This window comes from Mesitornis unicolor, unplaced genomic scaffold (genome assembly GCF_000695765.1).
Source record: "Mesitornis unicolor isolate BGI_N332 unplaced genomic scaffold, ASM69576v1 scaffold876, whole genome shotgun sequence".
Classification (NCBI taxonomy): Eukaryota; Metazoa; Chordata; class Aves; order Mesitornithiformes; family Mesitornithidae; genus Mesitornis; species Mesitornis unicolor.
In genome coordinates this window covers 1-22,053 of record NW_010191537.1, presented here as the reverse complement: position 1 = coordinate 22,053, position 22,053 = coordinate 1, and the positions used below count along the sequence as shown (strand labels likewise).

The 22,053-nt window shown below is 42.3% G+C and overlaps 1 protein-coding gene across 1 annotated transcript; it reads left to right on the top strand.

The window, feature by feature from the left end:
- Positions 1-1,033: 1,033 nt before the first annotated feature.
- SUSD2 (sushi domain containing 2) lies at positions 1,034-18,549 on the top strand (the record flags this gene model as incomplete). The annotated part of the gene is made up of 13 exons (XM_010186754.1): positions 1,034-1,238; positions 2,584-2,735; positions 3,222-3,389; positions 3,643-3,817; positions 5,156-5,357; positions 6,448-6,533; positions 7,147-7,415; positions 7,615-7,758; positions 8,374-8,529; positions 9,300-9,548; positions 11,459-11,731; positions 12,143-12,325; positions 18,459-18,549. Coding segments are annotated over 13 exons (2,353 nt in total), but the record flags the coding sequence as incomplete, so codon positions are not given.
- Positions 18,550-22,053: the final 3,504 nt, after the last annotated feature.

The window sequence follows — 22,053 nt, the reverse complement described above, 5'->3', positions numbered from 1 at the left end:
CAGGTGCATGGCTCACTCAGATAAATGTACTGACCAGCAGCTTCTTTATGTGGGACAGGCTCCACTGATGTTCCCTTTGCTCCATTTTCCCATGCTTGCTCTTTACCATCCACCTTGACCTCTCTTTCTTTTTGCTTGTGTCCTCCCAGATAGGCAACCCTCCCCTAATTAAGTTGTCATCATTGGTCCCAGTTTTGCTATGTAGGGTGCAAATTTAGAATTTCTGATGCTTACCTAGGCCATCTCAGCACTTCATGGTATTACTGATAGAGTTACTTGAGCAGTGTTGCCCTTGCAAGACTCCACACTCCCCAACAGGTCCTCAGTGCTCCCAGTTGTGTGTGCAGCTTGTCCATCCCCCTGACCTGTCTGTGAAATCCAGCTGTTCCTCAGTGTCACTGTAACATCTGTCAACTTCTGGCTGTTTTATTTGTGCTGAGCAGTTTTTTGTGTCATGTCTGGTAATTACTCATGGTCTGTTCAGCTAGGCCTCAGTCAGACCTAAGCCAAGGGCCTGGTCATCTGTCTGTGTCTTAACAGCCACCTTGATTAACGTGAGACTCAAAATGCACCAAAGAAAGACATTTCTGTAGCTTTTAATAATCTCACGTTGGAGCACACTTTGTCATTAATAACTCTCCATTCATCCAAGAGCACCAGCTTTCCATTCCCATGGTTGACAGTGATGGGACCCCATTCTGGTTTGCTTAAGGCCAACTCTCAGCAATACACATAATTAGTGACACTCTCTGAGAGGCTGCTCTGGAGATTGATCTTTCTGTTAGATGTAAAAATACTCATGGAGTTGGTGAAATTATGTACTGGTTGGGGGGTAAATAAGTGTATTTTTCTATTCAAGATGGAGCAGCCTTAATATGCAGGTGATTACTGCCTTCTCCTAAATACACCCCTACACTAACATAACCAGCCTACTTCATTTATTTACAGTAGTCCTTTAGATGATGTACTTCTGTTTCAAAGAACATACAGAAGAATTCGATAACATTCCTATGTTTTTTCTTCCTTTAACAAGGAGCTCAAGACTCTTGCGCACACCGATGTGGGGAACTGCTTGGTACCTGCTCTTGCCAGGTGACGTGCCAGTCCTTGGGGATTTGCTGTCCCGATTACAAAGAATTTTGCCTTCAAATCTCTCCATACTCAGGATCTCTGATGGGAGGCAAAGACTTTTCGATTGAAAATACATCTTTTAATACCGCTTCTGTGGTAACGTGCAGGTGGGCCATGATTTTATTTTCCTCTGCCAAAGGGAGTTGAACCTTTCGAATCTCGCTTTCCAACAATAGGTAATGACCACATAACAAGACCTTTCTATACAGGAGTCAAAACTTACTTTGTAAAGTTGTCAGAACCCTGAAACATAAAGAAGTTTGTCTAATGCTCACTGTCAAGGATACCTGTTGTTTGTATTTCTCCACAGGATCATTTCAGTTAGGCCAAGCTCTTGTGCCATGCAATCATTACTCTGCCTGTTCTTCCCTTAACATAGCAAAACAGTGACTCTTCTAAAAGAGCTTTTCAGGGCACCTTGTTGTCAATATTTTGTTAGCATTTCCATTTTATGAAAAAGAAGTATTCACCACTAAATCTGAATGAGGAAGCAACAAGAAAGAAATGTGGGTAGGACATCTTTTTCCTGTAAGACAAAGCTATGGATCCTAAGCGTGTCAGCCTCTATCTCACTTGGGTCCATGTGTCATGTGTGCAATACATCCAGTACACTATATTTTACTGACCCCAGTGTACTGAATTCTTTCCCCAAAAGGTTCTGAGATTTTGGAGTCCTTCCCATCTGGAAAGCAGCGCCCGGAAAGGTTTTTAGTTCATCAGCAAAAACCTTTGACCCAGGCATTCATTCTGTAGAACACAACTGTGCACTTTGAATTACCTGCACAGTTGCATTATCGTAGCCAGTCCAAACGTCAGTGCAGACACACAAAGGTACTGCTTCCTGGCAGGCCCCAGCTCCCTGCGGCACTTGGAGAAGCGATGCAGTCACCGTACAGCAACCCTGAAGAGCCTCGGGTGGGATTATACTTTAGCACACTGGGCCCTGACTGGAAGCAGATGGTTAAATAATAAGCAATGACTTCTGAGTTAATCTTTGCAACAGAAATTCTAGAACAGCATGGAACTACTTCTGTTGTATTCACAAGACTTACCAGCAAAAAAACCCCCACAAACCCAGAAATTAGCAATGCCTGCATATCATGGTCAGTGTCAGCCTCCCTTTAATCCTACTAATCCTATGTAATCAGCTTTGTCTTCCTGCTGTCCCTTTGTTATTTGTTGCTAATTTATCACGTCCCCCTCTCTCAGTGATTAAATAGTAAATCTAAGGCTTGCAGATTGCTGTGTATTTGTGCAGCTCACAGCAGAATCCACAGCGCTGTAATGAGCACAAAGTACACAGGAATTTTCCCAGTTATATTCACTGCTAAACCAGCCACGGGACCTGGAGCGATCTACACATGACACAGGGTTGCTTAATGAAACACAACTGAGACATTCAGAATTTTCCTTCTCAGTGGTGACACAACAACATGTTTTCAACACCAACAGGTTCAAGCAGAATATCAAAACCAGTGGCTATGTTTCTCAGGATGGCAAAGCCCACTGCATCTCACCACTGCTGTATGAGACTGGTTTCATCCCTTTTGAAGTGTCTACAGATGATGGGCTGACGTTTCCTTACTCTGGAACTTGGTTATCAGGTTACTTAAATCTACAGTATAGACTTCTCTCTATATTCTTGCTCCATGGATGAAAGGTTGTATAAGCCTCCCTCTTTTGATCATTTTTCCTTTTCCTTACCAGGCTGTTTGACATCAGAAAAGCAATTCTTGCTGCCCTCATGTTAATTCGTATCTTGAGAGATGACCTTTAACAGCAATTGAGTTCTGCTGCTATACAGCAGCATTAAAAGTCCTCCTTAAACATGAGGTTGACCAAAACAGTTCAGTTCTCTTTTTTGTAGCTACTTCTATCAGAAAATAACTGCATTGTGGTGGTGTAACCTAAGGATTTATAGAGATCATTAAGGGTTGCATTCTCTCAGCTTCAGTTTTCACTTTTTATATCATGCATCCTGTTAGAAAACACACTAATCTTAAATAAGTCTTAAATAATATAGTGATGCCTTTCCAGAGCTGTGCAAAGCAGAAAAGTCATTAATCCTTTTTTTGTGTTCCGTCACGCAGTACATCACAGCAAAGTTTCGGATGGAGAAAAATGCACATTGGTAAATCAGACCAAATGGCAATACTATGGCACCCCCAACACTGGTGGAAACTTAACTCTTACCTGGACGCACCAGACGCTTGCAGCAATCCACGTCAACATAGAAGTCTGGGGGTACCAGGAAACAGGTGAAGTGACTTAGGGACTCCTCTACCTGTGCACAAGCACTCACCACGCGTGAATTAGGTGCAGAACAGCACACAGTGACTTTCACTGAGGCCTCAATAAGAGATCTGCAAGTATAAATACCTCATAAATACCTCATAGCAGCAATGCAAGCTTGTCCTCTTAATTTACATATGGATAGAGACATCGAATTTCAACTTTGTGGTAACTGGTCTTTTCCAGCATCTGAAATGTTTTTCTTCCTCTGTGTGACAGGTGACAGTTACTCTGAGAACTGGTTGGCTGAATGGAAATATCTTTATACTTTGGCAAGAAATATCCCCAATACTGGGACATTTTCTTTCCTTCCTGTACCTGCTGAAGGAAGTTACAGTATGTGGGACTTCGGAATGTTGAGAATTATACCCAGCCACTATTCTGACGGGCAGAGGCAAGTACACAACACATTTGTTTATGATAGGTACTTTATTGTTGCTTCCAGTATTAAAGCTGGTGTCCTCCTTTGGTGTTTAAAACTGGGACTTGGGCTCCATTTCACGTGAAAAAATACAGAGAGAATTGGAAAGGCAAAAATGAGAAAAACTCACGGGTAAGCTAAAGACAGTTTATTAAGTAAAGAGACGTGTGAGCACAGAGAAAGTAACACAAAGACCACCATCTCCCACCAGGCCCCAGTCACCCGGTGAGGTCTGCTTTGGAAAAATGCCCGTGCATTTTTATTGCTGAGCGTGATGGTTTATGGCACAGAAAGAAGACACCTCTGGTCAATTTGGGTCAGCTGTTATGGCTGTGTCCCTCCTAAACTCTTGACAAGCCCTATCCTGCTCCCTGGGGGCCAGCATGAGAAACAGAGCAGGCCTTGACACTGTGCAAGCACCGTTCGGCAACAGCTAAAACCTTGATGTGTTATCAGCACTGTTTTGGTCACAGATCTAAACCATGGCACTGTGCAGGTGTATGCAGGCCTCTGCATTCCTATAAATGTTATGCCTGCTTCCTTTTATTTCATTGTGTATTTCACCATGATTTTTGGTGTTTACCTCTGTAAGTGCTCCATACATATTCTGAGCTTGAATAGATATTCCTGCATAATCCTTCCACACATCTGCAGCCTTTGATGTAGATGGTGTAGCCCCTGTGAACATATAAACGCCACCAATTCAGAGTTAGAGCACATTACTACTACCTCAGAAACTTTTTTAGCATTTAGGAGCCACTGCCCACAGCAGGGTAACCTTTCCTCTTTCTAGAGGTTTTTTCATTACACTTTGTGTATAGTATTTTTGTCATGGGTGGAGAGAAGAGTAGCCTTGGGATGCTTCAAGGATTTCAAGTGGTTTCTTCCCATTGCTATTGCCATTGGGCCTGAGGGCAACACTACTGGGACCCAGGACTGGGTTTTGGTAGAGAATCCAGTTGTTCTTCATTCTGGCCTAAATGGAACTCTGGTGTGAAAAGAGATGAGCAGAAAACCTGTCTCTGAAAGGATCCACATAAGCCAGAATCACAAATGCTAAAATGTATTTGATTATTCCATACTTTGCATGCTGTCATGTCACCCAAATTAGGAAAATCAGTTTGCAGTTTTGCTGTAACTTTTTGCAGGAAAAAGAAAGCCTTCGTAACACAATAACAACTCACAAGTTGAAAGATTCTTCGTAATTATAGTTGGGGATCACCGACTATGAGTTAGAGATTTGATGTTACTCTCCAAGTAGTGCTTGTTCAGCTGCCAGATCCATTTTTTGGCTCTTCCTTTTTTACTCAGCAATGTTCCTTCAGTCTGGAGCTCAGAGCACGCATTGGCTTGGCACCTTGGGAAAGACTTCAGAAATGACCCAAGCGCATGGGCAACTGCAAAATGCTTAGAATGGGACAGAAAGGAGGAGCAGCTTCCAAACTTCATAGAAGAAATTACAGATTGCCCTTGCACCTTGGCACAGGCAAGAGCTGACACCAGCAGGTTCCACGTAAGTTTTTTATTGATCCTTCTGGCTTATTACAGTTCATAGCAGAAGCTTAGGGAATGGCATATTCCCCACAAACCCTGCTCCGTCTCTAAAAATCATTACAAGGAAATTAAGTTACATTTAAATTTGCACAAGTAGCACACCAAATGGCAGAGGCAGATGCAGCTTATGCAGGTAGTACAAATTGTAGAAGTGCCTATAGAGCAGATGGAAGTCACCTTTAAACAGGGAATTAGGACAGTAGTTGCAGTGGTAGACAGAAATCATTCAGGGAGGGCAGTGAGCACTGTGGAGCTGGGAGCAGGGATGATTTATTTGAGATTGTACAAGATGACAGGCAGCGTTTGAGGGCATGTTGGAAGAAGCAGGCCACATTTCTGCCTGGTATATCATAATTTGCTGCAAGCTCTTCCACTGTACTCCAGAGCTCAAGTCCACAGCCATGATCCATTATTTCCCATCTCCTGCTTCCTTCCTCCTCCTCAGCTTCACCTCTAGCAAGGAACTGACAAAAGCTAAGAAATCAGTAACTATTTAGTCTGTGTTTCCACTTACAGTGCTGATCCAAGGACCACTTCCTCTCCTTTTTATGATACCAAATGGTGGCAGTGTGTTTATGCATATTAAAAAAAAAGAAAAATAAAGCTAATTTTGTTACTATCCTTTCCTGCTTACGAAGCTCCAAACATGATGTGCATTTTAGATGATACAGTTAAAAGCACATGAAGAAAAAAAATTAGATCTACTGCACTGCCTCTGTCTAAGAGCATAGGACAAAAGTTAAGTTTGGTCTGGCGTGATCTGTGTTTGCTATGCACTTACAGTTGAATTCCCCATCTAGCTGTGTCTGTTCTTCAAGGTCTGTTGTAACAGACTGTACAATGCTCAGGTCAGACGAACGTGTTGCTCCAATCACTTCAGCATTAAATTCACTGCTTTTCTTACCATTTCATGCTACTCAACACACAGACCAATCAGTTCATTCTGATTTTTACACATGGTTCAGAGACAAAGGGTGGGGAGAGGACATAAAAATAGAGAGGGCAACGGGGAAGGAACTGCACTAAGTGTGAGCATTGATCTTTTTCAGACAGATTATGGCTGTGACATTGAAAAAGGGAGTGTGTGTACTTATCACCCTGGTGCTGTACATTGTGTAAGAGCCATTCAAGCCAGGTAAAGAAAATTTTCTAAACCTGCATTTTTTCAATGACTTGCTCCACCTCAGAGATAGCAACATCACAGTAGTCACAAAGGTCTCTGGACTCTCAACTCTTAGGTGCGTAGCAACCACTGTTTCCCTCTTATTCACATATTGCCCCTCATTGCCGAGTTGAAGTTAAGACCTTAGATGTAATAAACAATTCATTGCACTGTGCTACATCTTAGGATACCTAAACCACCACTAATGTCTAAAAGAGACTTGATTAGGCCTAATGAAGCTTTTCCTGTATCAGTCTACTTCGGTTCAACAAGTTATTCTCAGCACTCAGAACAATTTTAAGGGGTGCTATGTTTGTGTAGCTGTAAAGCCTACAGAACTCCCTTACTGCCTTGGTTGAAAACCACTTCCTCCCTATCCCTAACCTGGTCTAAATTATAAGAACAGAGCAGGAGGGCGTAGGACAGGGGTGAGTCTACCTGGAAGGTATCATCTCTGGACACCATATAAAGCTTGGCAACCAAAACCTTTAGCTATAGCCATTAAAAAGCAATAGGTAACATCTGAATACGAACAGGCTTTGCAGAGCTGAACGACGACTTCCTTCTCGCTGCTTTCCTCCACCAGTCCCCAGTACGCAGCAGGACAGCAGTGCTGCTACGACTCCACAGGGACCCAAATCCTCACGCATGACTCCACGGGAGGCAGCACACCCGACCGAGGCCACGACTGGGGTTCACCGCCTTTCTTGAAGCCTCCCCGGATACCTGGCTTTTCCCATTGGCTTTACGATGTCATCAGCTTCTATTACTGCTGCCTGTGGTCTGATAATTGCCACTTGTATATGAAGAGGCGGCCCTCCAGCGTCTGCAGGACGTATCGGCCGCCTCGAGCTGGTAAGAGCTGCAGAATTGCATGATGGAGCTTTTTAAAATAGTGTTGGCTTTTAGAATATTTGCATATGTACGTATACAGTTGACAATGATGAGGGTACAATGTCCTGTGGAAATTTTTTTTTCTTATGAACCTAAGAAGAGGAGTATTGGGTTGTGGGTTTTACTTGTTCTTATTTTTCTTTTTGCTTTTAAAAATCAGCATCTGCTTTTGGGGATCCTCACTTCCTCACATTTGATGGTCTGAACTTCACCTTCAAAGGCCAAGGAGAATACACATTGGTAGAGTCTGATCTCACATCCCTGAGAGTGCAAGGGAGGACCCAGCAGGTACTGTTTCCCAATGGTAAGTTGGCAAGAAAGGAAGCAGTGACGAGAAATAATAGCTTATGAGGTTGCTTGATTTGCACTTTACAGTTCTTCTGGGGCAGAAGAACCTGTAGCTTTCATCGTATCAATAGGCAGATTGCAAACCAGCCTGTAAGAAGGAGATTGTTGTATAGCTGCATTTTAAAATGAGAGGAGGAAGGAAAAAAAAAGAATGGGATCATGCTTCTCATGACAACCTGAAAAGTCCTATGTCAGATACTTTTGTTCATGCTTTTCCTGTATCTGGTGCTATCTGATGTACCAATTTTCCCAGGCCTTAGTCACAGGACTAAATGTGCAAGAAGGAGATCAACCAGTCTCCTTACATAGCTCAGCCACTGTCATTGAGATGAAGAATTTACAATTCTCAGACTTTTTTAGCATTAAACATTCTGCTTGCAATATACTATAGTGGTAGGAGACTTATTCTGTGGGGTTTATGTGACTTACATGCTTAGCAATTCCCTCAAATATAAATAACCATATTTACTTATTTTTAGGAAATAGCTGGGGTTTTTTTTGCCTGTATCATTATAACCTTCCATATTTACTTTACATCATGTATTCTGGGGGGGTGTTTTTTTATTTGAAGGAACCGGGGCTCAGGTGACAGGCTTGTCTGCAGTGGCCATGCAGGAGAACAACTCTGATGTGATCGAAGTTCGCTACTCGGAGGATTTGAATCTGGAGGTCCTGTTGAACCACAAGGTCATCAGCTTCTCTGAGCAAAGTTGGATGGACCTGAAAGGTCAGTGACAAATACCAGCCTTGTAAGCTATTGTATTCTGATGGAGCCCATGTATAGTTAAAATATAACCAAAGTATGTACTAAAATATAACTCAAGTTCACATCCACCTATGAGGAAGTCTCTTGATCAGTCAGATATTAATCCTCTTTTCTGCTCCCAAAATGACTGTGAAAAGTTGACTTTGTCTTTATAACAATTTGACAAATATTCTACTTTTAACAGTAAGCCTCCTATTCAGCAGAGGATGTTTTCTGTGTCTAGCAATTAGTATTTCTCAAATGGCTAGAAAATATAATGAAAAACAGAGGGAAGGCCACATTGACAAGAAGCTGAAGAAGCAGAGAGAGACGCTGGAAGGAAAAAAATGGAAGGGACAGTGACAGGGCTTGGAGAAGCCATGATAAGGAGGTCTTGACAAGACAATCAAGAAGCACAGGAAACCTATGACCACTGAGAGCAGTGCTTCCAGCTCACAGCCATTCCCCAGTGTAATCAGCTCCTATTTTAAAGCTTCTGCTCTGGGACACCCACAGAAGGCAGTGTAGCTTGCATCAACTGTGGGCCTTTTTTCTTTTTTGCTACTACTCTGTAATAGCCATCTTACTGCAGTTGTAGGTATGAAGGTGTGGCCTCCCTTTAAATGCTTCTTATAATGTAGTCCAGAGTGAAAGGGAGGAAGAGTTTTATGAGAAATGGTTAAAACTGATGACACAACAATCTCTTCGCTGTGGATGATTTTGTCCTTGTCCTCTTCCTCTAATTGTTACAGGTCTCTTCCTCCATTCTACAGCTGATCAGAACATCACAGTGATGTTCTTTTCTGGGTCTGGAGTGGAAATAAGGGGGAGTGAAGGATTTCTGACCCTGACAGTTCTGCTCCCAGAGAAGTTTATGAATCACACGCAAGGCCTCTTTGGGGTAATGAATGGCAATACAGAGGATGAGTTTACCTTCAAGAACAAAACCACCATATCAGTTCATGCAAGTCCCCAGCAGTTGTTTGAGTTTGGAGCTAGCTGTAAGTCATTTATCTGGTCTATTATTATATTTTCTTCACAAATTCAAAACAGCTTGTGATTTACAGACTAGCAAATGAAGTCTGTGCTAAGCAACCTATACTGAAGGAAGAGAAGGGAGTAAGTGAAGTATGCCCTCCTCTACCCAAGTGGGTAAGGTACCAAGCAGAGCAATTAGGCATCCTGAACTGTGCTCCATCCAGAGTCAGAAGTCATAGTACTAGCAAATGAAGTCTGTGCTAAGCAACCTATCCTGAAGGAAGAGAAGGGAGTAAGTGAAGTGTGCCCTCCTCTACCCAAGTGGGTAAGGTAGCAAGCCCCAAGTAGGTAAGGTACCAAGCAGAGCAATTGAGCATCCTGAACTGTGCTCCATCCAGAGTCATAATTCACAGTTTACACTTTCAGTTCCAATCACCAATACTATGCTTACCAGTTTTGCTCACTACAATCAGCTCAACAACCAGCAACAAATTAGCAGCAGATCAAAGGACTGTAGCTTTTTCCACAATAATCAGCTTAATAGCTGTGAACAATTAGTGGTAGGCAATAATAGCACAAACCCAGCAGTTTTTCTCAGTAGCTGACAACCACCAACAATATGGGCCTTGCATTACTTAAAGGGAAAGCAAGAAAGGTGGAAAGCTCACCAGTCCTGGTTCTAGCATCAATCCTGCTAACAGGGATATCCAATCCCTAGATGCACTGTGACCTTTGCCGTTTTTATAGGACTAAGGGGGTCCTCCTCCCCTTAGTTAAATTTCCTCACTTCTGATTCTAATTAGTCCTTGCTTTCCATGTAAATTAGCACCCATGCTCCTTACAGGTGTGAGGGGGCAAGTCTTTTTGGTCTTGATTGACCTCTTCTGTGTGCAGGACTCTTGGCTTGTTACATGAAAAAGGGAGCTTGGTACAGAGGCAATTAAAAGTGGTGGTTTTATCTTATCTACCAGAATAGCATCGGGCTGTAAGGATTCCCCCTCACCCCAGGTGTTACTCAGTGATTGATAAACCACCAGGTGCCGAGATGCTCAGCCCCTGCTTTCATTATTCTGTATCCAACACCCACAAGCCTTGCCCTTCACATTAGCACCTTAGGCGAATGTTTGAGATGTTAACATACAGTCCAGATCCTTACACAGGGTCAGCTATCTTTTTCCAGAACATTAGCAACATTTCCATTAAGTATCATGCTGACAATTTCAAAAATAATTTATTAACTCACAATTTAATAATTGTCCCTTTAAAAAGGAAGATGGGGGTGTGCGTGTGTGTGAAAGAATGGCTGTTTTCATTTAATGAAAGCGAGTAGGCTGCTGTATCTAGCCCGCAGCATCAGACTGGTCAGCATTCTTCGTGAGATCAGGTTAGGAGACGGGCCAGAAACATGACGAAATACCCTCTGGCTACCAGCTGATCTCTGCATCAAGCAGTGTAGCCTACTCCAGGGTTCAGACCATACTGAAAAGTCTCCCTGCTCCTACTTCAGGAAGTTTCTGATTTAACATAGTGAAAGCAAAAAGCAGGACCATGGCAGACATGACGAATTTAGGGACACGCAGGATCAGGATTTGTGTTCCTTGTAATGTTTGGTTTGGCCAGCTCTCTCTGAGGTACTTCTTTATCACCATTTTGCTAGCAGGCATCTAAAACCATCACTATGTAAAATCATAGCTACACCATTACTTGGATCTAATTTGAAGTAACTGATCAAACACCAGGTTAACAAAACACTGACTTTAGTGCTAAGATTCTCCATATGAAAAGGAAAATAATCTTGAAGCTGTAGGGCTTCACAGAGCTCTTCCAGCTCTAGCTACGTTTACGTAAATAAGCACCTGGATTAGTAGCAGAAGGTGGTATCGGTCTGTAGGCAACGTTACACATGAATCTCTCTCTTTCTCCATCTCCCAAGGGGCCGTTGAAAATGGAAGTTCCCTCTTTACTTACGACACAGAGTCCTTACTGAACAACTTCTTTTATGGGGAAAAGCACAATGCTTCCTTTCTGCCCGTGTTCGTTCCTTACGAAGACCCTGCCGATCCCCTGGTGAAAGTGATGGCCTTGCTCTGTGACTCTGACCCGTTCTGCAGATTTGATTTCCTGACAACAAGAAGCCTTCAAGTGGGAGCTTCCACAAGACTATTTCATCAGAAGCACAAGCTGCTGGTAGAAGATCTAGAGCCAGGTGATACAACATTCACAAAGCATCCATCTTTCCATGCTTTCTGCAGGGCGTCTAAATAGTTATCACTGTTCAAGGAAGCTTTGCTCAACTGTAGGCTCATGCATCTGTAAACTCTCTTAATGGAAGGAATTGTCCTTGTGCCAGGAAAACTGCACTGGTAGGATACTTAGACAAACACAAAATCAATTTATTTCCATTTCTTCCACTACTACACCCCTGTGTAGAACCCTTATCTTAATTTTTTATGCCTTTACCCCAAAAAGTAAAAACTACAAATCAGAAAGTATTGTCTTTCAGTTAGCCTAAAAATCTTTCTCTTTCCATGAGTTGCCACTAAAATGCCATTTGAATCATAGTGATGGAGATTTGCTAGTCCAAACCCAAAATACTTTAACCAGATCTCTTTGCTAGTGGTCTCTTGTGGCTGGCTGGATCACCCAACCAATGGGAGAAAGAATGGCACGAACTACCTGCTGGGCTCAAACATCAGTTTCACCTGCAACCAGGGCTATGAACTCACCGGGTCGAAGGAAAGAATTTGCCAAGTGACGGGGGCCTGGTCTGGAGACACACCCAGCTGCATCCCGAGAACAGGTCTGTTTCCTCTTCAATGTTAAAAATTGACATTAAAAAATCATTATCACCAACAAGGCAATCTCAGTATACGATGACGGTCCTTGACTTGCTTAGGAAGGCATTGGACATGAGATTCCTGGGTTTCTAGAAAGACTGATATTCAAATCTAACTAACAGGTGGTTTAGGGCAGTGTGGGGTTTTGGTGCTGTGTTTTGTTGGGGTTTTTTAATGTATCTACTCTTTCTAAAGGTTTAGGGCTTCTCTTTCTGTAGATCTGGCTGAAAGAAGCTAGTGGGCACGCTTCTTGAGTGGACGACCTAAAATTTCAAACTCAGTCTTAGAAAACCAGGAAAGCATAGTACTTAGCTACCAATTATTCTGCAACACAAAAACGCAAAGGCTATTTGTATCTACACTATTATTTACAACATTATTTTAATGTATTTTTCTCCTGTAAACTTTTAGCAGCTTTATAAAGGTATAATCTATGCATGCATATAGAGAACTAAATACTACTGAAATCCCTTTAGCACCCACATAATTTAAGCTGTTTTTTCAAATATAAACGATGGCACAATCCCCATCCATTTATTGTCATCCTTCATCCTGTCATCACTAATACAATTTTAACCTTTTTGCAACTAACTGGGGCAAACGTATCTCCACTCTGAGCCACTTGAGGGGTGGGTTATGAAGTGATGCACTGAGTGCCTTAGAGAAACTTTGCAGAAAAGGCCCTGTGGACACATAGTTGAGCCAGCAGTATGCCCTTGAGGAAAAGGAAGTTCATGGTGTCCTGGGCTGCATAAGGCAAAGCATTGCCAGCAGGTCAAGGAGGTGTCCCTTCTCCTCTGCTTAGCACTGGGGAGACCACAGTTGCAGGGCTGTGTTCCTCAGCACAAGACATGGACACACTGGAGAGTCCAGCGAGGGGCCATGAAGATGATTAGGAAAGGCTGAGGAAGCTGGGACTGTTCAGCCTGGAGAAAAGAAGGCTTAAAGGGTTGGATCTTATCAATGGGTACAAATACCTGAAAGGAGGGTGCACAAAGGACTGAGCCAGGCTCTTTTCACAAACTGAAACATAGGAGGTTCTGTCCAGACATCAGAAAACACTTTTTTACTGTGAGGGTGATCAAGCACTGGCACAGATTGCCCAGAGCAGTTGTAAGGTCTCCCTCCCTGGAGATATTCCAGAGCCGTCAGGACATGGTCCTGGGCAACTGACCCTTGAACTGACCCTGCTTGAACAGGGCAGTTGGACACGGTGACCTCCAGAGGTCAATTCCCACCTCAACCCTTCTGCGGTTCTGCGCTCTGAGAGCAGACACAGCCCACGCCTGCTGAAGGCTGCCACTCTCCTGTTCTAAAGGATGTTATTTCAAAACATAATGTATTATTCTATAGCAGTAAAATCATCAGAGAATCACAGAATATTAGGAGTTGGAAGGGACCTCAAAAGTGAATGATGTAATAGTATTTAGTATAAACAACATAAATTGGTAACCCCTCCTGTGTCACTGCTATTAGATTACCAATTAGCCTGGGACTGTTGGATTTAGTAGCGGTTAGGCTGCCTCTACGATTTACAGGAAACTGCCTAATACTTTCTAACAGTTTCAACTGCTTCGTTCATACGCCGCTTACACTCCAAATGTCCTCAAGATGGCAATGTTTCAAAGCACCAGGGTGATGGCAAGGCCACATGGCATGTCGAAGCACTTTTAATGCTAATTGTTCCTGAAACTACTCATCAAATGATTCATATCAACAGATTCTCCATTCTGAGCGCCTTCCAAAGAAATGTGGAAAGTGCACAGCACATGGGCGATGAATTCTTGGCCAGTTGACACATTTCATCTTCATTTCCAACACAGTTCTGCATGTTTAGTGATATTTGTGAGATGAACCACAGTGAGTTTGGGCAGCAGACTGCGGACTTGAGAATGAAACCTAATTATTGAACATTTGCACACACAGAACGGGGAATGTTGCTTAATTTAAAATAGATGAGTGAACATTTATGGCATGTTTTCTTGGACCAGCCATTGTTTGTAATCAATATGCAACTGGATATGTTCACAGGGTGAGTGAAACTAGAGGTATTTCACATAATTTCTGTTAAATATGATAGCCCAGAGCATACGGAGTACTTTAGTTAACTGTTGAAAATATGAGAGATTCAGACATTTAGCAGATAATTTAGAGTGTTTCATAGGGCACAGCAATGTGCCCTTGAGCCAAGAAGGCCAACGCCATCCTGGGCTGGATGAGAAGGGGTGGTTGTAGGGCAGACAGGTTCCCCTTCCCCTCTGCTCTGCCCTGCTCACACCACAGCTGCAATCTTGTGTCCAGTGCTGGGCCCTCAGGTCAACAAGGACAGGAACTGCTTGAAAGAGTCCAGCAGGGCCACAAAGATGCTGGAGGGAGTGGAGCATCTCCTGCTGAGGAGCGGCTGAGGGAGCTGGGGCTCTGGAGCTTGGAGCAGAGGAGACTGAGGGGTGCCCTCATTCCTGGGGATCCATTGGGAAAGGGCAGTGTCAGGAGGAAGGAGCCAGGCTCTGCTCTGGGATGGCCAATGCCAGGACAAGGGGCAATGGTCCCAAGCTGGAGCACAGGAGGTTCAAGCTGAAGATGAGGACAAAGTTTGTGGATGTGAGGGTTATGGAGCATGGCCCAGGCTGCCCAGAGAGGTTGTGGAGTCTCCTTGTGTGGAGACACCCAAAGCCCTGGCCGTGTTCCTGTGTGACTGCTCTGGTGATCCTGCTCTGGCAGGGGTTGCACTGAGGGAGCTTTCCAGGTCCCTTCCAACTCCTCACATTCTGTGATTCTGTGTGATTCTATGATTCTGTAATAATAGATTGTCTGTCAAAAGTCTGAGAAGAATGAAATCTTTACAAAGCGTGGCCAGATCTTAAAAAGTCAATGGCAAAACATTTTGCCAAGCTGAAAGCTAAGAACATTTTTCCATTGCTGCCATTAACCACATACATACTGGATAGGAGCCAGTCAGTCTCAATAAGCAAACTGGATGCTGACATTTACACCAGAGAAAGGAGGGGCAAAAAGCCAGCCCTGAGAGATCGGAGGGAAGGAGTTGGAAGATACGCAGAGATTAACTGCATTCAGGATGATGGAGATTGCTGCAGCTGTACACATAAGCAAACAAAAACCACAGTGTTTTCCAGCACGTTGTTTCCTGAAACACAACAAAAAGCAAGGTGTTGAAGAGTTTCCTTGAGCTGATCATAACAAAGACCTTCCTTGCTATTCAACATTTGGGGTTGTAGTTCATTCGTAATGTGAGCCAAACATGATGGTTTTTATCAGCCCCAGGAAGTTGGAGTATGGCAATGCTGCCCATAGCAGCAGGATACTGACAATACTGACAACTGACTGAGATAACACCAAATACAAATTGCATACAGTTCTTCCTTTTTTTCTTTTTCTATGCCCTAATAATGGCATTCCTATCCAGCCTTTCTTTTGCATAATAAGATTTGCTGCTGGACATCAGTCTCTGTCTGATAAGGTTATTTTACTGACAGGTCCAAGTCTCTCCAGAGAAGACAGGCAAAACAGTCCGAAGTTCTCCTCACTTATGCCTAAACCTCTAGTATTTTTACATAGTACAGCTAGTACCTGCTTTCCATTAAATACATTTCCACCTCCAGTCTAAGACACGGTGCCAGTGCCAGTTTTCCTTGCATTGAGTGTAAATTCAATGTAAGTACAGAAAAGGTCTTCGCACTGTCAAAATGTGCTGTTACTGAGATCAGTTTTCTTCACTGTTTTCCTCTTTACGCAGCAGCATGCTGCTGTTTCACCGACATCCACTTTATCAAGCCCTGTGACAGGCGGCCTCCTTGATGCCAGGAAAATGCTGCAAAATTAATGGAGAGCAATTCCAAATTTCTGGGCGCCTGAATGGGTGACCACTGACCTAGCCACTGTGATTAGTGGTCACATTTTTACTTCCAGCACGAAGTACTAAAACACACTTTTTCAAATTATTTCTTTCATGCTACTAAAGAACACAGGGCCCAGGCCTCATTTATTCTCAGATTGCAGGGGTACTTCTTTCCAGAGTTGTGCCCATTACACTTGCTACAGTTTTGTGGCACATCACATTCAAGCTCTGTACTGCAAATCACCAAGGTTTTTTTAGTTGCTATAAGCTCCTGTTTTTCAAAAGCTAGGACAGTTAAAGGCATGAGGATTATGAAAGAAAAATGAATGCCAGTTATTTTGCAAAATCCATTTCTGTATTTGAAATTTCAGATACAAATGATGCTGTTGGGCCTGCATATTGTGTTGCTTTTGAGTTTTGCCTCCTTGAATTAAAGTTTCCATGGAAATCCTCTGCTAATAATTATTTTGCTATGCTTCTAATTACAATCCCACTGCAAGTCTTGCCAGTACCACAGCAACCTCTCTTCACAGAGTATCATGTAGAGGAAGAAAAAGAAGCCATGCAGCGAAAGCAAAAAGGAGAATCTAGTAAAATCAGAAGTAAAATGCAGCTAAAACTTACAAAATCTTAGCAATATATATATATATGTATACACAGTCTGTTTGTGATAGGCAATAATTTGGTGTTGCTAAGTGCAATCTGGTTTTGTCTGTCTTGTTCTTTTCCCTCCTCGCTTTTAGGTTTCATTTGCAGGCTCAGGCTCTGTGTAAATACAGCTCTTTTTGGAAAGCTGTCAGAAATCTCATTAGTGCAGTTTTCTGTGCTTTTTTTTTATGAGAATGCCAAAAAAACATTAGGTGTCTTTATTATGGAACTGTTGTCTGTCTATCATTTCCAGGAGACTGGCTGCAAAACATGTTAATATAAAGAAATATAACCCAAGACTATAAATTAAATACAAAGATTTCACAATAGAGGCAAATCACCACAGGACCAAACTGCAAAGGCCAATGGTGGGTTCTCACCACTTGACAGAGACAGCGTACCTGCCTGTAAGGGGTCAACCAAGCAGGAGTTTATGAGCCTTGCACAGAAGTTCCTGGATGAAGGACCAATGCCTGTGAAAGTTTATGTATCCCACTTCTTTCCTTGAACTTCAGTGTAAACCAAATTAGAAACCAAATTGTCTGTTCTAGGGCCGTGGCATCACTGCCATCACTGTGTGCAGTTCTTCCTGCAGGCACAACAAGGCGATGGAGGGAAGGGCTGGCAAAAACACAGCCCAGGTGCATTAAAGCTCAGCTGCACCACTGCACACCTACTTCCAAACAGGCTGTGTGCTCCCCAATATACGCACACAGTGCTATCACTAGAAGCAGAAAAAAGGGCAGAACATTGAATGTCCTTTGCCTCAGAGCCAAGGAGCGACACTTCTGTTTGACTCTGTTTGACAAAGACTGCTCACACTGGAACCCGCAGTTTTTCAGTGGTGTTTTCCTTAGAGGATACAGAATTCTGGAAGCATTATTTCTCCCAGACAGTTCACTCCAGATGCTGCATCTCCTAAACTTTTACCAATCCTCTTATGTGTCATGAAAAATTTATCTATGTGATATCTTCTGTTGCTCACCACAGCCATACAGCATCCAGCTAGCACTGCCCTACAACCAGTAACATGCAACTCTTTAGTAGAATAAGAAAACAAGAGATTTGTTATTCAAAATTTGTTTCCTACCTGGTTTCTTTCTATCTTTGATGTGTCCTTATTCCGCAGTTGCAGAATTAAATTGATGCCTTTAGCGTGTTCATGCTGTCTGATGAAGTTCACCGTACCCACATCAGAACAGTTACTTTTGCTCTCTTGTACATAGAGCATTAAACAGCAGAGGCAGTTTCAAAATTTTAATGCCAAGATAGGGCCAATTTCCCTGGGAAAAGGATTCAAAAGTAGTCAGTTGTTGCGGTTGACAGTTCTACATACATATTGTACACTCACATTAACCACCAGCCATCCTTTCTTTGAGTTACAACAGCATTTGCAGCCACCTGTCCTAACTGTCAAATGTAGAAACCATGTGAGGTCCTGCTCTACCAGTGTGTTCCACAAATACAAAGAACGGCAAAATTAACACTATATATAAAATTCTTTAAATTGTCACATGTGGCTACATTCAAACATACCTGAGGAAATGTATTGGTGTCTCCCTATGTTGTTGTGATTGGTCTTTGTTTTTCAGATATCAAACAAGTCATTATTCTTGGCAGCGTATTTGGAATAGTCAGTCTTGCAGTCCTGGCACGTCTGACTTTCTTATGTAGAAAGGAGAGGTAAGACTCCATTGAACTGAAAACATAAATGAACCTGCTAAAGAAATAGCAAGTGTTTTATGTGCTTTGAGATTTCTTCCTCCTTTAACAAACAAAAAAACTAAGTAGGAGCTATATTTTCATGTATTTTCAAGCTTTCCCCAGCCACCTTTTTATCCTAAAAGTGAAAGATAAGTGTCTCAGACAGTAACATGATTCTATGGGCAGAGACTGAGGATGGGGGGGCGGTAGGAGGTGGGTGTGCTTTTCCCTTGGGAGGAAGGGTTGGGAGGGTTGCTAGGTAGTCACAGATCTATCTATTCTATTTTGGTGATATGTTTCTCTTAAGGAAAAAAAAAGGCAATGTAAGGTCCAGACTGAGTGCTACATATCCTTCAGTCACTACTTTTAATAATTTAAATATGTTGAACCTTCAGTAGTGTGTGACAGTGGAGGGATATTGTTCCTTGGGGGAGGTATGCACTGGAATGACACAGAAATGGTACTTTCAAAACTGGTGCAACGATACTATTCCACCTAACCCAATGTCCTTCTCACCTTGATCTAATCAATGACATTATGGTAACTACTTTTACAGTCATCTCTGGTGGTTTTTTTATAAAAAAACACCTTTTTCTTTGTCTTTTCTTCCAAAGACACAAAGACAACCAGAAACTTCTTTCAGAGATTCCAGTTATATCTGAACAAGAAACAATGAAATTCCAGAGGAGCTTTTAATGAAATACAGAAAAAGCCTAGCAGAGGATTAACTCATCCACAGCAACAGATCGACCTTCCAAGCACAGACAATGGGTTTGTACAGCATAATATAATTTGATTTCTGCTTTCAATATAATGAGTGTTGAATTGTATGGGAAACGCTTACCAACGTCCTGGAGCTGTACAAGAGCAGGCTCAGCCCCCTGTCCATCACGAGCACAGGATAACGCTTCTGAAAGCATCAGCCTCCAAGTTACAGGCATTAGTTTCTTCTACCAGTCACCAGAGCCCTGACAAAATCAAGAGAGTTCATTATTTCTCCACACATTTATTCTTTTGCTTGAAAGCTGGTAAAATGAAATGAATCCTGGCCTCCTATGCTAGCCCTTATCAGAGAAACATTGGCCTTCTCTGGAGCCACAGAAGGTGGATTTAGGTGGATGTGGAAGTGGATGCACAGTCAGATGGGCTACTGATAAGTCAGGGTGAATTTGCAGGTTGTTGGGAGGTTTTTTTAGTAAGGAGGGAGAGATACTGCAGATATTTAAACACTGCAGTCTTATATTTTGACAAGTCTCTGAATGCAGACTCAAAGTGGCATTTTTGTTTCAGTTCTGACCTAATTTTAAAAGGATACAACTGGGGGAGAGTGAGGGGAAGTACTCAGAAAATGAAACCTTTTCTTTCAGGTTAACTTATAATAATTTGTTAATAATATGTAATATATATAATAATATAATTTTTAAAAATCCATCTTTATTCAGTTGTCCAATTAGAGTCCATATTCAAAACAAAAAAATCTGTTACCTGCACTGGAACTGTTTTGCAAAACTTGCAATGTTTTCCTTGAATAACTGCAACATGCATAGTGTTTGTTATTTAATGTCTAGCTGTGTTACGGTGTGTTTCATTATCTTCATTAAAAAGTGATTTCTGAATTATTACCTTGTACAGAATCCTTTTACCAAAAAAAACCAGAAAAATAAAAATTACCATTTCCTTTTGCCTACACACCAAAGGGTTTGTGAAGTCAGTTCTGTATTGTGCAACTCTTTTTCATAGTGAAAGAATTACCAACTTTGGCAGGTCATTTGGCCTGGTTTTCCAAGGTCTTTAATTCATAAACTACTGGAAAATCATGGTGGTTTCAAAAAAACAAGGACAAACCATGTACCCAATGTACAGGAAAACTAAATGAGTACAACAGTACAGAATTTACATTTTAATGGGGACATGACAAATTGAAAGAAAGGCCTCAGACCACGTATGAAGTATAAAATTATTCATTACTTATTAGCTGCCGTTGCTGTTTGCAAACAGAAACCACAAACCCCAAGCAAAAAAAACTACAAAATGAGGAGTGATCTAGAGTAGAGTAAGTTGAAATACAAGCAATCCTGTACCACAGAAAGAAAAAATCTTTAAAAAAATACCAAAACCTTTGAAAGAAGATTGGGGAATGATTACTGGTAACAAAGTGGCTGTCCATTGCAGGTGTGCTATAGTTTAAAACACAAAAAAACCCAAGGTTAAGTGATGTATACATACTAACTGTGTGTGCAGCTCATTAGTGGAGAAAGTGGGCAGCAGCATGAATGAAGGTGATTTTGCCTAGGAGTGCTGGAAGACTGAACTGGCCTTTTGCAGATGTATAATGTTGCTTTGTTACCAGTACAGTGTTAGAAAAATGTAAGCCTTCTCTGTTCCAGTGTCCTTAAGGAACTGAATGCCAGGTAAAATGGGATAGGAATGGGATGAACGGGTAACAGTGGGGTCTCATTCGTTGGAGAAGAGAATTTTGTGGGTCATTATATCACAAAGTAGTGATGTCTTATAAGCTGCTGGACAGCGTGTACCACAAGGAACTGCTGCATGCACACACAATTACTCGTAAAGGAATGTCAGCAGCGCTTGATGTCAGTAGCTCAGACTGGGAAGGAAATACATGGATTGAATTAGAACTCCACTCCTGAAAAATGTGGATGTTGAGCTGAGAACACAGGCAATTTCTATGAGTCAGAATTATTCAGCTTAGCCCATCATAAACAAAGCAGTGGTAAAAACAAACACCACCACCACAAGCTGCTCCTTCCGGTCGGTCTTGGTAACTCTCCCATCGCAGCCATCTCCAATTCCATAGTTTATACACATGCATGTACACACACACACACACACACACACACTCATACTTATATATTGTGTTAGGAGCTCAGTATTTCTGCATTTACTATTTAAAAAAAGCATAACACCAAGCTAACAGGACACTGCTATTGTTTTTCAATATTCCATCAGCTTAAAAAGTCTACATTCACTAGGAATTCAGCTCAGAGAAATAAGAATGTGGCACATTATTATGCTGTGATATTAAAATATCCATGTAAAGCCATGCTGGCATGGCATTCTTTTCCTGCTTTTTATATATATATATCGCAAAGGCCAAAGGAAATCTAAGCACGTTTTGCACCCTAAAATCAACCGTACAGCTTTATATGATGGGAGATTTCTGCCTAAAAGTGAGACCTATCATAGTGCATACTGATACAATAGTTACAGCCTACAAACTGCATTTTGGGGCTTCCTCTTTCAGAGCAGCGAAATTTCAGACGTTTGAAGGTGCCACTCCGTTACACAGCAGTGTTGTAAAGGTGGGACAAGGACAAGACCGTACGCCCTCCTGTTCCTCGACAAACTGTGTCCTTACGCCGTGTCCCAGCGGTTTCGGGGGTGAACGTGAGGGGGTGCGCGCCCCCGTCCGCCCCTCTGTGTCCGCGCGTACCTGCGTGACCCCGCGCCTCCGTGCGCCCG